Source organism: Zingiber officinale, chromosome 9B, assembly GCF_018446385.1.
Source record: "Zingiber officinale cultivar Zhangliang chromosome 9B, Zo_v1.1, whole genome shotgun sequence".
In the NCBI taxonomy this organism is placed as follows: Eukaryota; Viridiplantae; Streptophyta; class Magnoliopsida; order Zingiberales; family Zingiberaceae; genus Zingiber; species Zingiber officinale.
Genome location: NC_056003.1, coordinates 8,043,974 through 8,062,655, shown reverse-complemented (window position 1 = coordinate 8,062,655; position 18,682 = coordinate 8,043,974). Strand labels below are relative to the sequence as shown.

Sequence of the window (18,682 nt, the reverse complement as noted above, 5' to 3'; positions counted from 1 at the left end):
TACTTCAGCAATCCATTTAAATTGTGAAGTTATATATCATTTTTTACTTCGGCACTTTACAAAACAAATGAAGTAAAAACTGTTTTTTTACTTCGACATCGGTCCAACTTTGAACCAGTTTTGCATCCTTGAACCGGTCAAAGACTTCGCTTTTTTCCTGGATACGACTTCGGTAATATGATGAAGTAAAATAGTACCCTATTACTTCACGTGCGTTTACTTCGGTAATTATCTATCTATGACTTCGGTGAATATACGAAGTAAAAAGCCAAAATTCTACTAGTGCGTCCTCCTCATGTTATAGTTTGGATCGAGGCAGATGGTCGGGGCCACCCGAAAGCCGCCCCTGCTTGGGGCCCAGCAACCTGGTCACTTGCCCACTTCCGACCATCCGTCCTGATCCAAACTATAACCTGGGATGACAGTGAATTCAAAGAGAGATTATAATCAATTATGATCAGATCATAACTACGATCGGTCCATCCTTGATCCATAAAAATATAGATAAAAATATGATCTAACATGTGCTATGATATGTCTATTACCAAGGCTTAAGCATTGCATCTCAAATTGAAGACATGTTCATGTCTAATGTAAATTGAAGGTTTGCCCTAGGCAACGGTAGAAGTCCACCAACAGATAATTAAAAGATATACTGAGTTTTAGTTACAGAAAATGGTAGAAGATTTTTTTCTCCGATAAGCCGATCTAACAATGCTTAGATGAGATTTTATGAGCACTTTAAATTGATAGTTAGTAGAAAATTTTTTGTGAGATCGAATCTATTATTTCTAAAATTAATCGATTCAATGGACTAAATAATAATAATAATAATAATTAAATGTTCATCATGATCATTAGCAAAAATGGAAATTAATAATAATAATAATAATCATAATAATAATAATAATAATAATTATTATTATTATTAAATGTTCGTGATGATCATTAGCAAAAATGAAAATTAATTTGTAGTGAAGTATATTATACAAGAGGCTTATATTATAAGGGAGATAGACTGTTGTCAAGCTGATTTGACTCAAGCACATAGCAATCTGTCTAGATATTTAAGATAACTAAAAAGAAGAGATCAAAAATCAAGTTGAACTAAAATAAATAATTAAAAATAGTCAATATGATGAAAAGTCATTTAGTTACTATCATAGAATTTATAAAATATAATAAATAATTATAATAAATATAAGTGTTTAGTATTTTATTTATTTCCTATGTTAATAATGTTTTAGTCACCTCTTTCTCCATTTTTTTTTTTTTTTTTTGCAATAGTTTTCACTCATTACTAAGTAAAAATATTATGTCAATATTATCAGTGATATTGATAGTGACGTAGGAAACAATCTTACCTAAATAAAAATTAGTCTCCTATGTTATTATGATTATTCAATATTATCTTCTTTTTCCTTGTCCTAGGTCAATTACTCTTCTAGTCTTGCAATATATACAACCGCAAGCGGTGAAGTTACTCCCGACGAAGCAGCGGGGAAGAGTCGGTAGGCCACGTGGCTAGAGGATGCATCAAACCGAACCTCTATTTTTCCAATTGGGATCCTTTGATCCGTAATTTACAAATACAGATGGTTCATTGTATGAAGATTCTTAATTTGGATTAAATAAGTAGGTGAAATCTATTTAAATTAAAAGTTTAAAAAAATAGATCATCTTCTGATTCACAATATACAGACTAGAAGATCCATACTTTTATCTTTTGGTAGTCTATAAATAGTCAGTTCCGTTTCTAGGAGATATTTCTCTAAATATTTGTTATTATAGTGATTTAGTGATCATCTTATAGATGATGGGGATATTAAAAAATTAATGGGCATAATTTTATGTCTCATGATTTCTCTCCACGGTGATATTTAATATATATATATATATATATATATATATATATCTCTGTGTGTGTGTGTGAAGATGGATCACCGTTTGCTATTGCAGCCGCCATTGTATTTATTTTCTTAAATAAATCAGCAGTTTGTTTTTTTATTATTTAAATAGAATTGATGAGATATTTAATTGTGAAATGTTTTTTTTATTATTTAAATAGAATTGATGAGATATTTAATTGTGAAATTTAAGATATTTTAGAGTGAGATATTTGATAGGTGGAATTCATAAATATTTGATTGAAGGTTTGATTGTGAAATTTAAGATATTTAAAGAATAAGATATTTAATCGATGATATGAATACGAAAATCATAAATATTTAGGAGAAATACTCTTTCCCATTGTGAATGTTGTTAGTAGATTTCGAAAGGCGACGGATAGGTATTTATATACATGTACATTATGATAGCCACAGTCCAAGTTTATCATAGTTTTGTTGTTTTATTAATACCCACATACTTTTAACAAGTCGCTCTTATCTAAAATTTATGTCATTAACCTTTAGTGGACTATGAGTATTTTTATACTATTTACTTTACATAAAATTTATAATTTCAACACAAACCTGCTAACTTGATATTTTAGAGCATTTCATTATCAGTTAATTGTCTTTGTTTCTCTAATGAAGAACCTTTTATCTGCACTTAATTCTTCCATACTTCAAATCACTATAGGTCTTAGCTGGTCCAGATGATAAACCTATTAGTTTATTTAAGTCTCTTTTATTATTGTATCCTCATAGAAATAAATAGAATTTTCCATTATTAGACATTGTATATTCATTCTTCTAATATGTATCATATCAGGTTCAACGTAGGCCTGATATTGAATTATATCAGACCAAATGTTGAGACTTTTATCAATTCTTTCTTATTATATTTTAACACCTCCAAGAAGCCAAAATAACTAATTGATAATATATTTAAACTCCTTACAACTCTATAAATTCATAAAAACTAAAATAGATGAAATCTGAGATCTCTAGATCTATTAGTAGATTTCGATCAAAATCTACTAATAGACCTAGAAATCTCATATTACACTCATTTTAGTTCTTAATTGTATAGAATTTATATATTATCTATTATTTATTTTGACACATCAATAAATTTTAATTAATTTTTTGTTTTACAATCTTATAAGTGTACAACTCTACCATAAGAACTTGAGGTTATAACTTAAGGGTTAGTTTGCAGGATAATTAGATGCGATAAAATAACAGTCATACTAATTATTTTCAATTTCTTATATATTCATGTAACTTAATCATTTTACTCACATGTAAACTTCATTTATTCCCTTCATACATTACAGGATATTAACGAACAATAATTTAATGGTGCGTTTAATATCCTTGATAATCTTAATTATCTATACAAGGTTAATAATAAAATTCTATTTAATTTAAATAATCGATGATTTTCTAGTAATATTTCATGTCCAGTAAAAGGGACATGTAATTCGAAATAAAAAAATCTCAAAAAATTGAGATTTTTTTTTCCGAGGTTAACAAATTGTTTCACTTAAAATATCCTCGAATTTTTTTTACTTAAAATATCTTCGGATAAAAACAATTATGATAAAAAGAAAAACGTAAAGAAAACAAAATTAAAGATAAAATAAAAATTTTAAAAAAAACTTTAAAAATGTAAAAAAAATAAAAAGCATAAAATAATAAAAAAAGGGGAAAATAATAAAAAACACAAAAAAACAAAAAAAATATAAAACATAAAAAAATAAAAAAAATTGAAAAATAGAAAAAACGTTAAAACAATTAAAAAAACTTAAAAAAAATAAAAAATGTTAAAAAAAGTAAAAATTTTAAAAAAATATAAAATGGAAAAAATAAAAAACGTCAAAAAATTTAAAAAAATAAAAAAAAACTTTTAAAAAAATAAAAACGTCAAAAAATGGGAAAAAAAAATAAAAAAAACACACATAAAAATAAAAAAAATAAAAAAGTTAAAAAAACGTAAAAATTAAAAAAAAATTAAAAAAATAAAATGAAAAAATAAAAAACATCAAAAAATTTAAAAAAAGGGAAAAAATAAAAAAAACTTTAAAAATAAAAAATCGAAAAAAAAACGTCAAAAAATGAAAAAAAAATGCATAAAAATAAAAAAAAACATGAAAAAAATAGAGTTTAATAATAATAATAATAATAATATGTATGGTTGATTTTGTAATTGAAAGTAATATAGTAAAATATTAAACTAAATTATTCATTAAAACATTTAAACAAATAAGTTTTTATTTATGATCTAGGTTGAACCAAATAATATTTGATTATATTTTATTCCTCATAACTTTGATAATGTGATTATCAAGTAATCATATAGCCAAAGTTATATATGATAACTTGAATCAAATACACCCTAAGTGGCTAGTTGATACTTTATTAATCCCTTATAAAAGATTATAGAAAGTTACATTGGAGATTTAGAATTGTGCCAATACCCGTAGTAAGTCTAAATAACATAAATTTTAGGAATTCATTTAAAATTTGCATACCTTTCATCCTTCTTAATTAAATTTAATTTTTATTATATTTTATCTTAATTTCATAGTTATTATTTTTATTACCTTAGTTTTTTTTAAGGTTTACTAATTTTCTAATATCTTATTGACTTTCATATTATTTTAAGGAATAATCTTCATGTTTGGCCTGATATGTATCATTTCCGGCTCAATATAGAAATTTTTATCGATTCTTTCTTATTACATTTTAATACCTCCGATAAATCAAAATAAACAATGGATAACATATTTGAACTCTTTGCAATCTCAGAAATCCACAGAAACTAAAATAGGTACAATATGAGATCTCTAGGTTCATCAATGGATTTTGACCGAAATATACTAATGGACCTAGAGAGCTTTGATTGTACTTATTTCAGTTCCTATGAATTTATAAGATTACAAGGAGTTCAAATATACTATTCATGGTTAATTTTGACTTCTCTAAATATATTAAAATATTATCAAAAAATTAACTAAACCTTCAATGTCATAGACTTGATATGATTTGCATATCAAGCTTACGTTTACACATGCATATAAAAAAAGTGAAAAGAGAGGAAAGGAAAAAAATAAGAGAAGCTGCATGCATAGTAGAGATAGAGATGAGATAGGAAAGAGAAAAGAGAGAAAAGAAAAATGATAGAAAAAATTAGGGTGTGTTTGGTTTGTTTGCATTTTAATTTTATTTTCCAGAAAATCGTATTTTCTCATTTTTCAAAAAAATAGCTTTTCCGTGTTTTTTATTTTTTTAAAAAATGCTTTCTCTTTTTTCTTAAAAATGAACATGGAAAATGCAAACCAAACGCGTTTTCCATTTTCTCAAAAATGAAAATAGAGAACAACATGAAAAATGTAAACCAAACGCCCCTTAGATTTGTCAGGAGGGTAAAATCGGAAGTACACTTGAAAAGTGAATCATTTGCTAAATACCAAAATAACATACATCTTTTGGACAATTTAAATTTCTAAACGCGTCTTTTGGTAAATTACTTTTCTTTAAAAGATAGTCTTTAATATTTAGCTTTTTATTAATTTTTTATTTTAAAATCTTAAAATGGATTAAGTTATCTTTCTCTAAAAGATTGATTAAATTTTTATTAATTTTTAATTTTGAATTAATTAAATTGTATGTGTTAAATTTTTTATTAAATTTTAATTTTGAATTAATATGATTTAGTTTTGATTTTATCAAATTAGTTTTATCCATAGATTTATCCTTATGATTTAAATTCTTATTTATTAAATTATTTTTATTTTAGATAGAAATTCCTAAATTGACATTATCTAGATTATCAAATATTTTATTAAAAAATTTATTAATTTTATCATTTGAATTTTCAGATCTATTTAAGTTTAAATTATTATTTAAATTTTTAGATGTATTTAAATTTAAATTTTTATTATTATTGGAATTTAAAAGATTTTTATTAATTAATTTATTTAAATTCAAATTTATATTTTGTGAATTAATTAAATTAGTTTTTTATTAATTAATTTATTTAATTTTGAATATGTTAAATTATTTGAATTGATTTGGTCAATGTTTTATTTGATCAAGTTAAGGTTGATGTTGATTTGATCAAAATATTGATTGGCTTGACCAAAATCTAGATTATTTGTTAATTCTAAATTTTTAATCAAATTTGAATTATGCAAATCATGTACTAGGGATAATTTCATAATTAACTAAATTAGCATGCAGATTATTTAAATCACTACTGATAGGGGTATTTTGGTAAATTAAATTAATCTTAAACGTAACCCTTAATTCTGTAGACTTCTCTATTAGGTTGCACTCGATTTTGGATTTGCTTTTGACTTGATCCTCTAACTTCAACGACTCCTCGTGAAGCTTGATTAATTGGGTCTAAAGCTCGCATGCATTCTCGAACTTTTCTAATATGCATAATACATTATTACATAAAATAGTACAAATTAATTCAGTTACCTTTTTGTTCAACTTTGAGTCCCAAGAAGTCTTTTTCAATATCATCAAATAGTTAATATTTTTGTTTTCCAAGAAGTACTCATTCCTCGTCTCTAGTAGTTAAAGTCTTCTTGATCGTATGATGGTGGTTTGTTGACATTTTGCCTGAGCATTTCTTTGTTCACCATTTTTCAACACTAAAAATAACTTACAAAAATTCCAAGACTATGTCTTAGGGTAAGTTGTAAAGGAGATAAAGAAATAAGGACACTCAATTGGTGTGACACCAATTTCGAGCAAAAATTGAGGTGAAGGAAAATTTACCTGAAAGGGTATCCGAGTCGTCGAGGTATTCTGTGTTATCCAACCGAAGGCACCTTCAAGGCTATCCAAGGGGCCTTCTAGCGCCTTGTTCCAGGGCACCTTCAATCGCACAAAAGGGCCTTAAACTGTTCATCAAGGCTGATTTTGCTTTCTAACTCCTAAAAAAATATTTTAGTCCAAAAGCAAAGTGTAACATGCAAAACAGAGTTAGCACAATAATAAAATAGTAGTATTAATTTGCCCTGTCTTTCCGATATCAAGATCTAATTACAGTCTCAATTTAGATTTATAAAATAGACCTAAATTGGACTTGTGCCTAAAGTCCCTTAATTGAGACTCGTCCTCAATATAACACTCTCCTCCAATAACTCACTTTACTTATCATGCAGAATCGCTTGACTCTACCTTGGTCCTCCAGGTCTTCCCTGTTGGGGTTGCAAGGTTGCAAACATAGTCCCACATTGAAAACACATGGGAAAGATTATAAGTTTATAAGAGAAAGATATCTCCATTGGTATGAGGCCTTTTGGGTAGAGCCCAAGAGCAAAACCATGAGGGCTTAGGCCCAAAGTGGACAATATCATACCATTGTGGAGATATCTAAATTCTTTTCGATCCTATCAATTAGTATCAGAGCCCGGACTGCCAGAAGGTTTAACCGCCGACTGTGCACAAGAGCTATGGTCTAATTGAGTCATGTGGGTACAATATTGACCTCGAACAAAGGAAGTGGGGGCTCCTATGTTCGGATCAAGAGGACCAGACACCGGGCAGGAAGTCCTAGTAGGTCGGGTGGACCGAGGGATCGGACGTGGGAAGCCTGTGGTCCTTTGTTTGAGGGGGGGATTGTTGGGGTTGCAAGGTTGCAAACATAGTCCCACATTGAAAACACATGGGAAAGATCATGGGTTTATAAGAGAAAGATATCTCCATTAGTATGATGCCTTTTGGGTAGAGCCCAAGAGCAAAACCATGAGAGCCAAATTTCCCGCCAGATATCAGGTCACTCCTTAATCCGAATTTCTTCTTCAGATTTTTCAAGACCCTCCTCTAGCTCCTCCTAATTCTTTAGGATATTTCTCTGATCTTCCTTAGATTCTTCAAGATCCTCCTCAGATTCTTCAGGTTCCTCCTTAAGAAACTCATGATGAAGTAGTTCCACACACAATTGTGCTTATAAGATTCTCCCTTCGGAGAGCCCTATATATGGTGTGCTATCACCTTTGGATTCCCCCGCAATGAACGAATCAAAGCTCAGATCCTTTAATTATCCAAGATTGGGAACTCTTTCTGTTCGAGTTTCCAGAACAACTGATCAAGTCGTCCAATATGTCATTGACTCTATGAAATGAGTTATACTCAATCTCCTAAATCTCCTCCCGTAGCTCATTCCGACATACATCACGATGAGTCATCATGTATATCATCCGAGGTATCTGAAATTGAAAAAGAATAATGTCAATATAAAACCGACAAGCCGGTAACAAAATTGGTTTATTCAATTCACACATATGCATAGAAAAATATGCAGAATCCATAAGCAAAGAAAAAACTAATTTTCTTTATTCGAGGAACTCCAGTGAACTGCCACACTGGACCAGTCGATTGGGAAATTGGATCCTGAAATTTATCCATTATCCTTGTTATAACTAATCTAATTAGATATGAATATATAACCTAGGTTGTTCTTATTTAAGCCTAAGCCCATTTAATTAATTTTGACCCGTTAGCTATTCTTGCCAATTTGGTCAATTCTGGCTATTAGAACGAATCTAACACATTCGATCAAATTTGGAAAGATCCAATCTAATAAATTAAACTGGCCAATTTTATAATTAGCCTAGACTCATTTTAATTAACCTAACTATCCTAAATTGATTATGATTTAGATCTAATTGATATAGTTAAACCAACTAATGATTCAAACTAAATTAGGATCTAATTAGATAAAAATTGATCTAATTAAATCAGCATGATTGGTCTGGTTCAGTGAACCAGATCTAATTTAAATCCGACCAAAATATTTAAACTTAACCAATTAATTGAGACATGAGATAACATTAAATGAATCAACATCTCAATGGTTAATGGTTTATGCTAACCAATGCATGCATCAAATTTAATTAAGAAATCATGAAATGTTTTTACATGCATCAGATAAAAACATGTTTCGTCTGTGCTTCGTTCTCCTTCGCCGCCAACCCTTGAGCCGTCCTTATTAACTGCCTCATGCTCAAAGAAAATGGAGGCGAACTCCATGGAAGTGGCCACTGATCGGAGCTCTCGACAATTGCGATAGATCATGACACAATCCTGATCTAATTACCTGGCAACGATCGCAAACGTGATGGAGACAGAATGCGATGGAGACAAATTTCGTCGGCAATTTCTCCGACATCAAACAGGGGAGTGAGAAGTTCAGTTTTTTTCTTTTTTTATTATTTTTATGCAATGAAATGATTCTTTATGAACGAATAGAAATTTTTCAATGTGCGCAATATCATTTTAACTTTAACATGCGTTGTGATCGCCAATAGAACATGCATTTTTTTTTTATTGTAAATACTTACAGTTATTTATAAGGATAAATCCCGTTCTTCGTACTCGCCGTTGCAAGATTTGTGCTTGCCGTCAGAAGAGCAGTTGCAAAAAAATTGAATAGCTCTTCAATGGTCACAAATTAAATCCATGCGTTCGTTATGGATAATCTCCTTCTTTATTCTCACGGACATGCCCTTTTTGGACGAATAAATTGGACAATATAATTAAATAATAGGAATTCTATGCTAACTCACTTTTGTACCTGTGCTGCATGACTGAGTGAGTTGGACCTCGGAAGTGATATGAGCACCCCAAGTGAGTTAAAGTCTGGGCGCCCAAGTCATTTCCGGTCACCCCGACTCTCAATCGTGTAGTAATGATGCATATAAAAAAGGGTGCAGTATGTCAAAACTCTTTTATGTTTATTGGTTCGGTTAAAATATGGATGAACAATACCATGTGAAGAGGGTTGCTCATGCTCCGCTTGGTGTACTTTTTATATTAATGGGCAGAACAGTTAGGCTTGCAATATAGGCTGAGCCTAAAACACAACCCAACGAGCCCAATGTTCAATATGTAGCGTAGGTGTCATAAACTATATCTAAATGACTATTCATTATGTCCAAGAGAACAATACTTTTGAACGAATGAAAAAACAAAATGTAAGAGGTTCTTGTAATGCAATATTATCAAGTTTGTGAAGAAAACTATATCAAAATGACTATTCATCATGTCCAAGAGAATAATACTTTTGAACGAATGAAAAAAACAATGTAAGAGGTTCTTGTAATACAATATTATCAAGTTTGTGAAGAAGGAATACCAATGAACATGTCCCATGATATGTCTAATTCCAAGGCCTGTATAGCCACGTTATTATATCTCAAATTGAAGAAATGTTCATATCCAATGAAAATTGCATGCTCGCCATGATCATTATCAAAAATACAAATTAATTTGAAGTGAAGTATATTATACAAGAGGCACCTCTAGCCCTCTTCTTTATTTTCATCCTCCTTTTCTCTTCTTAAATGTTTCTACAATGTCCTTTTTTTTTTTGCATCTTTTAATTTCCTTCCCAACTTTCTTTTTTTTTCTTCTATTTGTTCTTCATCTCCAGCTTTTTTTTCCATCGTCCTCCTACTTCTCAATTTATTTTCTTCAACTTTATAGGATTTTCCCATCGCCAATTTCTCTTCTTTATTTTCATCCTCATCTTCTCATCTTAAATGTTTCTACAATGTCCTCAATTTTTTTCATCTTTTCCTTCCCATCTTTCTTTTGCCCATTCTATTTGTTCTTCATTCATCTCCCTTTGTTTTTCATCGTCCTTGTACTTGTCAATTTATTTACTTCAACTTCATAGGATTTTCCCCTTCCTCATATCTTTTCTCATCCTTCTCCATCATTTCTCCCCTATTTCTCTTCTTATTCCTCTCCTCTCTTCTCATCACTCTCTTTATTTTTATGGTCGTTCTCTTCTTCCTAATTTTCATCTCTCTTTTCTCACCCTTCTCTTTTCCCCTTCTTCCATTTATTTCTCCCTCTCCTCCTTTGGAAGAAACACTTAGATGATTCTCCACTATCTACATTTTGAGACCTGGAATAGACTCAATAGGATTTTCAAGAAGCAAGAAGTTCTTAAATCTAAAATTTGCACACTAAAGGTTCATCAAGATATTTCCTAAGAAAACATGTTAATTGAACTTCATTTTACTGATGACATCTGTGTTGACCAAGTCCTAAACATGTCACCCCTGTCATCTCGACGACATCACCCCCATGTCAATCTTAGGTAGTAGACATCTACTAAGGTATTTTCCAAAACAACTTAATAACCCTCCATTACCAGGTTTTATATGTAAGATTTGAAATGGACTTAGTGGCCTCCCAATAACATATATTGTTCGTAGTAGGAGCAAAAGGAAAATGCACCATCACCCTACAAATCAAGAAAAGAATCAAGTGTAATCCCTCTTCTTTCACTAATCATTATTTAGAGGGCGTTTGGTATGAGCATGAGAATGAGAATCGGAATGGGAATCATTGTATTGTGGAATGAGAATGGGTATGAACATAGATATTATTCTTAAAAGCAATGTTTGATTAGTTGCATACTTTCTATCGGAATAAATCAATATTTTCTTTTTTACCCTTAAAGGAAAATAAGAGAAAAAAAATTAGATGTGAGAGAAAGATGAATGTGAGAGAAAAATATGATGAAAGAAAATGATGAGAGAGAAAGTATAATAAGAGAGAAAGTGTGATGAGAAAGAATGAAGAGAGAGAAAGTGTGATGAGAGAAAATGAGAAAAGAGAGTGTGATAGAAGAGAACATGATGAGAGAAGATGAGAGATAAAATATGATGTGAGAGAAATTATGATGGGAGAGGATGAAGAGATAGAAAATGTAATGAGAAAAAATAAGGGGAGAGAGAGTGTGTGATGAGAGAGATTGAGGAGAGAGAAAGTATGATGAGAGAGAAAGTGTGATGAGAAAAAAAGAGAACAATGAGTGTGATGGGAGAGATTGAGAAGAGAGAAAGTATGATGAGAGAGAAAGTGTGTTGAGGAAAAAAAAGGAGGGAATGTGACAAGAGAGATTGAGGAGAGAGAAAGTGTGATGAGAGCGAAAGTGTGATGAGAAAAAAAAGAGAAAAGAGAGTGTGATGGGAGAAATTGAAGAGAGAGAAAGTATGATGAGAGAGAAAGTATGATGAAAAAAAGAAGGAAGAGAGTGTGATGGAAGAGATTGAGGAGAGAGAAAGTATGATGAGAGAGAAAGTGTAATGAGAAAAAAGAGGAAAGAGAGTGTGATAGGAGAGGGAAAGTGTGTGATAAAATGATGAGAGAGAACAAGGAGAAAGAAGTGATATGAAGAAAAAATAAATAAATAAATTTTGATATTTGATATTAAGGGAGAAAATTTCAGTTTTAAGTCAAGGATATTTTTAGAATAAGAGAATATTTTGATTGATGAAAATAGGGTAATGACTCATTGAAGGGGAGGTACATGGGAATGAGTTATTACCCAATTTGAAGGATTCATTCCCTTATTTATATTCCTATTTCTATAATCCAAACATTAACAATGACATTCAATGATTCTCATTCCCATTTCCTACTCCTATTCCCTTAAATCAAACACCTCTTTAGTCTTTTTAGTTCCCCACAAAAGTTCTCATGATAAAAAAAAAACTCCTTTGTGAATGAACTCCCAGTTTCCTTGTGTATTTGCATTCGACTAGACAGGCCGTATTCATGAGAACAGATATGCAAGAAAGGAAATGAACACATGAAAAATGGTCTCCCAAATGATGAGTGCATGTACAGCTGTTCACTCGCCCATCCGTGTGCGCACAATAAATAATAAATTAGATGCACTGTTAAGTACCATCAATCAATTTTTTGTTTGATGCATGGTGTTGTGGATCATGGAGAACCTCATCTGTAATGTGGTAGGTCCAGTGATGATTGACAAGAAAAAGTCGACAACCATGCATGAGGCTCAAAATTTAAATGAAATAAAAAAATGAACACTTTATTTTTTTCCACTCATTTTAGAGAATCAGCAGCAGCAGTAGTAGTCAAAGATTCAGTTTTATGATTTCTACTGTGCATAATTCAATTGCAGTAAAGTACTACGCCTATGTACAATTTTCTCAGTTAAACAGCTGAATAATGAGATGTTGTGACAATTTCACATTCTGATTGTCAAAAAAATCCATACTCAAGATGTGGCAAACTTTGCAGACTTGAATTCAATGAGCACACAAGTGATCCAGAGGTTTTCACGAGATGGAGCTTCAGCTTCTAATCAAAACAAACCTATCACATCAGCAATAGCTCATTAAATAACATCAGATACTGATAACTCTGCAGGTTCCATGTGCATGGCCTGAAGTGCATCATGTGCTCCTCCTTGGAGAAAGATTGCTGCAAAGCAAGCTTATCAAATCCACCGGTGGTGATCCTTCTGACCGGATTACTTCGATTCGACATACTACTCGCACAAATACCACCCACCCTCGTTCATGTGGCATGTTCCCTCATCAAGCTGGTGCTTTCTTTAAGTGTTGAAGACCACTTCTTGGATCTGCTGACCTAGATTTTGTTTCCCTGACTGCATGTGGATCGGAGCACACAATGTTAAGCTATCGATTCGAAGTTTTGTTACAATTTTCACTTGAATTAAGCTAATAGAAGTGACCATGTACCCCTTAAGGAAGCATTGGAGGTCATGGATCTCCCAAATGCCTCGTGGTCCTGAGGACAAGATGTTCAAAGCTGCTTAACCATTACTGGATGCTGTGGTCCTAATCAGGGCTCCTAAAACCAAGCTTTTTAACCATCATGAGAACCATCCAGGAAACCGGTTGTTGCATCTTCACTCGAATCTTACTGATGTATCTCTTAGCGTGCAACGTGCATGGGAATTGAGAAGGGAACATTCATGACTAAATACTGAATGGTGATCATTCTACTATATCTTTTATATTTCACTCGGAGCTAAAGAAACTACTTCCTTTCCTCTCGTAGCTATATATGTACGAATTTTGCTGTCACCTGCTCATAAATGTGTGGTAGGGTAAGATTTTGAGGCTTTTGACCAGCTATTATTAGGGACAAAGTAGGTCTTCCTGCGAGGAATCCTATGCGTAACTCTTGTGCACTTTTCTTGGGACTTTGCCGGCGGCGAGGCAACAATTACAGCCAGCTTGAGTGACTTCATGTGTGTCTATATGCGTGCCATAAGTGCTAAAGAGTCTTCTTTAATTTGTCGGGCTCTGTAACTTGATTCTAGTAAACGCTCACTTGGTTGCTTCCATAGTCATCGTTGCATGGAAATCTCACGAGCACAGTGAAGCTGAAACTTCCTATGGACTTAGAGCATTAAATACATATAATTATGGTTAGCGTTGACGAAGCGATCGGGTGCTGCTCTCTCCCTCCCTGGTTTTCCTGCTCTTCTCCTGCCCTTTCCAAGTATCCTGTGTTCCCATAAAAGACATACACTCAGATCTTTGTTTTTTTTATGACCCTGGTGCAAAGAATCCAACAGATCACAAACCAAGAATTTGGTTCTATTATCCATATTCTGCATAATGAATACTGTACAAGGAAGCATATATGCGTACTTCTTCCCACATTATAGAGTAGAATCTTAAAATTTCAGTACAAATTGGCTTAAGTATCTAAGGATGTTAGATAGATACAACTAATTCTTTTCTTCAGATTTTGCTCTGCATTCTTCTGCCTTACTCATAGAGACCGGCAGAAGAGCTAGAGCGAACACGAGAAGAATATTCTACCTAATTAGTACTAATGCTTAATCAAGCTCAATTTGGATGTATCTTGTCCTTCCAAATCTTAGTTTAGAAGTCAATAATGCTAGCTCTATCTAAATGACACATTTCTAGAGGGTACGCCTGGAAGCTCCAGACTACAGCATTAGTTCATGACCGGTAAAACAGTAGCAGTATACGAGTTGTATTTATGTGCTCAGGTAAAACAGTAGGACTACATCAATTGAACCAGAAGTGCATGTCTCAATCCATTCCCAAAACTCCAGAGCTAAGGGTCGTGAACCCAAAAACAGTCTGCCAAAGTGATTTGGTACTTGTTTTGAGCTAAGGTACAACAACGTGAAAAATAAGTACTTAGCAGCCTGATTCAATCACTTGTTAGTGACCGTAGAACACTGTATTTTTCATATACATATAATGAGTTTGACCCAAAACAAAACAGAATGCATGTTAACAGACATGAGCACATGTTGTAGGACCTTCACAACCTCTTCTCTCCCCCTACATATAATGCTCTTTCCAATAAAACTGTTGTAAGTGCACCAATTCCGAAAATTCCAATCCAATTTACGCTTGTTTATTCCTCCTCCCCCTGATCCTCGCCTCAGAAGCCACCAAGAAGTAGAAACCCCAACTCCACAGACAAGTCCCATGAGTGTGAGAGGGGGCGTGGGGGGAGGATCTTTATATATATATATATGATCCCAACACCTTCGATCCCTCCTCAGCTTAACGGCATGGCTATTGTTTCTATTTGAACTGAATTCCTCCACCTTGTTATTGTTGTTGTTGTTGTTTTGAAGAGGCAGATCGATGGTGGTGCTCAGTTGCGATCCCAATGACTTGGAAGGCAGCATGCGGCTCATAGAAGAGCTCACCTGCAATGCTGGCCGAATCCAGGAGGAGGTGCTGCAGGAGATCTTGGAGAGGAACTCGGGGACGGAGTACCTACAGGGGTTCCTCCGTGGCCGGAGCAGCAGCGAGCAGTTCAAGAAGCAGGTCCCCGTGGTGGATTACGATCGAGTTAAGCCCTACATCGACCGTCTTGCCAATGGAGAGCCTTCGCAGATCATCTCCACAGAGCCCATCTTAGAGCTCCTAACGAGGTAAACAAGCCCAGGGCCGCTTGGTTTGTTTCATGCACGCTGATGTTGTGTTTCGAATTCTGCCTGCCAGCTCAGGGACTTCAGGCGGGAAGCCGAAGATGATGCCGTCGACGGCGGAGGAACTCGACCGGAAAACCTTCTTCTACAATATCTTGATCCCCGTGATGAACCGGTGAGATTATACGATTAAATCTTTGTTTAATTAGGGTAAGTAATGTAACAGTGGAGTGAGTAATTGCGTGGTGAGGTGATCAGGTACGTGGAGGGGCTGGAGGAGGGGAAGAGCATGTACCTGCTATTCGTGAAACCGGAGATCAACACGCCGTCGGGGCTACCGGCTCGGCCGGTGCTGACGAGCTACTACAAGAGTCGCCACTTCCGGAACCGGCCGTTCAATAGGTTTAATGTGTACACGAGCCCCGACGAAGCCATCCTCTGTTCAGACTCGAAGCAGAGCATGTTCTGCCAGCTGCTCTGCGGCCTGGTCCAGCGCAACGACGTGCTCCGGGTCGGCGCAGTCTTCGCTTCCGCCTTCCTCCGCACCGTCAAGTTCCTGGAGGAGCACTGGCGCGAGCTGTGCGCCAACATCCGCGCCGGTCAAATCAGTGACTGGATCACCGACGGGCCCTGCCGCGAGGCCATCAGCAGCCGAGTATTAGCGCGGCCGAACCCTGCGCTCGCCGATCTCATCGAGGCGGAGTGCGGCCGGGAGGCATGGGAAGGCATCGTGCGGCGGCTCTGGCCCCGGACCAAGTACGTCGACGTCATCGTCACCGGCTCCATGGCGCAGTACATTCCGCTCCTGGAATTCTACGGCGGCGGCCTCCCGCTGGTGTCCACCATGTACGGCTCCTCTGAGTGCTACCTCGGCATCAACCTCCGGCCTCTCGACAGGCCGGCCGACGTCTCCTACACCCTCCTCCCCAACATGGCCCACTTCGAGTTCTTGCAGGTCGTCGACGACCGGACCGACGCCGACGTCGAATGCACCTGCGATCTCAAGGTGGTGGATCTCGTGGACGTCGAGGTCGGCTGCTACTACGAGCTCGTTGTCACCACGTTCACCGGTGAGACTTCGCTTTCCTTAGGTTTGCACCCACATGACTCCATTAGTCTCCTTGTTCATCTAATGGGAACATAATTGATCTCCTCCCATTATTTTCAGTGATTAGATCTTGCATGTCCAAATTAAGCATAAACAATGCTATTAAAATTTGTCATTTTTTCTAGATAATTAGCCATTTATACAACTTCATTCGATCTCTTTGATTTGGGGGAGATCAAGTGGTAATTGGAACAAAAAATCATAGACTAAGCAAGAATCACAGTCATTGTTGCAGATTAAGCTCTAACTTATATTTCAAAACTTTGTCTTCCAGTTTAAAAAAATCAATAAGTAATTATAGATCTCTTTCTCCTGGACTTATGGCATCTTTCTGTTACGCCTATTCGATCATTGCGTCTTCTTTGTCCTGTCTTCATTTTCCCCCTTTTACCTCCATTTTTGTTTTGAGACTATGAAGAAGACGACAAGATTGCGTCCTACAAGAAAAAGCAATGCTGCTGAAGAAGACAAGTGTCCCACTGGATCATCTGGTGGAATCTAAGCCAGATCTTAATCTCCTTATCGTTTAATTTGTCGTGGACCTTTCTCTAGATTTTGGTCCACTTATTCTTGTCCAACAGATAGACTGATGAGCCTAATTATTATTTATATATTTATATATACCTGCATTCAATCCTCTGTCTGCAATTTGATATGCTTCCTATCTGAATCGCAGTGCTGAGATAGACTATATAAACATCGTGAAAATGAATAATGAATTGATGGTGTGATCATGTTTGACTAATTGTTGTTTAATTGGAATGGGGGCGTTGATAGGTTTGTACAGATACAGGGTGGGCGACATCCTCAAGGTGACCGGTTTCCAGAACGCTGCTCCGCAATTCAGGTTTGTGCACCGGCGCAACGTGGTGCTCAGCGTCGACTCCGACAAGACCAATGAGGAGGACCTCCTCCGGGCGGTGACACGTGCCAAGCACCTGCTCGAGCCGCTAGGGTGGCTGCTGACGGAGTACAGCAGCTACGCCGACAGCGCTTCCATCCCCGGCCACTACGTCCTCTTCTGGGAGCTCCGGACCACGGTCGGGAGCTCCGACAACGACGGCGTCCCGCTCGACTCGGCCGTCATGGAGAACTGCTGCGCCGCGGTCGAGGCCAGCCTCGACGCCGTCTACCGGCGGTGTCGGAACCGGGACCGCTCCGTGGGGCCGCTGGAGATCAGGGTGGTCCGCGCCGGTGCGTTCGACGCGCTCATGGACTACTGCGTCTCACGGGGGTCGTCGGTGAACCAGTACAAGACGCCGCGGTGCATCAAGTCGCCGGAGGCCATCCGGCTCCTCGACGAGGTGGTGGTGGGGAGGTTCTTCAGCCGTAAGGTGCCCTTTTGGGATCCCTGTGATCCTTCTTCTTCCTCGTGAAGCATGATCTGCTCTGACGTACGTGACTAAAGATGCACGGAAGGTGTTCGCGGTTGGTCCACTGTCAGTTCAGTGATAACAGTATGCTGGATTGATGATTCAGGTTTATCTCCATTGATCGATTTGTCAACGTCATGATGTCGAAATTAGTTTGAAGTTTGCATCTGTTTGCAAATTAAATAAGAATATAATAACTTACGCACGAGCACACAGGGCTACTGGAGAAGAGCAGGGCCTATCACTGTGACGAAGATATGCCGATTCCTAATCTAACATGCATGCATGCATGACATCTGACCACATTAAATGGGATGTGAGGTGTTGGTTTCATGCGGTTAATTTGATTGGAAGTGGTGTGTCCTGATGCAATCCATGGCTTCTAGTGGCTTCAGGTGGAGGACAAGGGTGCCTCTCCTGACCTGACCTGACCTGGATAGGGATAAACAACCCCCCATCAAATTTTCTGTCAAATTATTGCTCCATAATTATTGCTGTCTTTTGCCTTGATCAGGTTTCCCACACAAACTGGATGCCAACAACACGGCTAGGATATGACAACATTAGTCGG

The 18,682-nt window shown here is 35.6% G+C and overlaps 1 protein-coding gene across 1 annotated transcript; it reads left to right on the top strand.

The window, feature by feature from the left end:
• Positions 1–15,055: 15,055 nt before the first annotated feature.
• Positions 15,056–18,628, top strand: LOC122023497 (indole-3-acetic acid-amido synthetase GH3.17-like). The gene is made up of 4 exons (XM_042581622.1): positions 15,056–15,633; positions 15,704–15,805; positions 15,889–16,700; positions 17,516–18,628. Exons 1-4 carry the CDS (start codon positions 15,341–15,343, stop codon positions 18,112–18,114), a joined length of 1,806 nt encoding a protein of 601 aa, XP_042437556.1. The 5' UTR covers positions 15,056–15,340; the 3' UTR covers positions 18,115–18,628.
• The last annotated feature ends 54 nt before the right edge of the window (positions 18,629–18,682 follow it).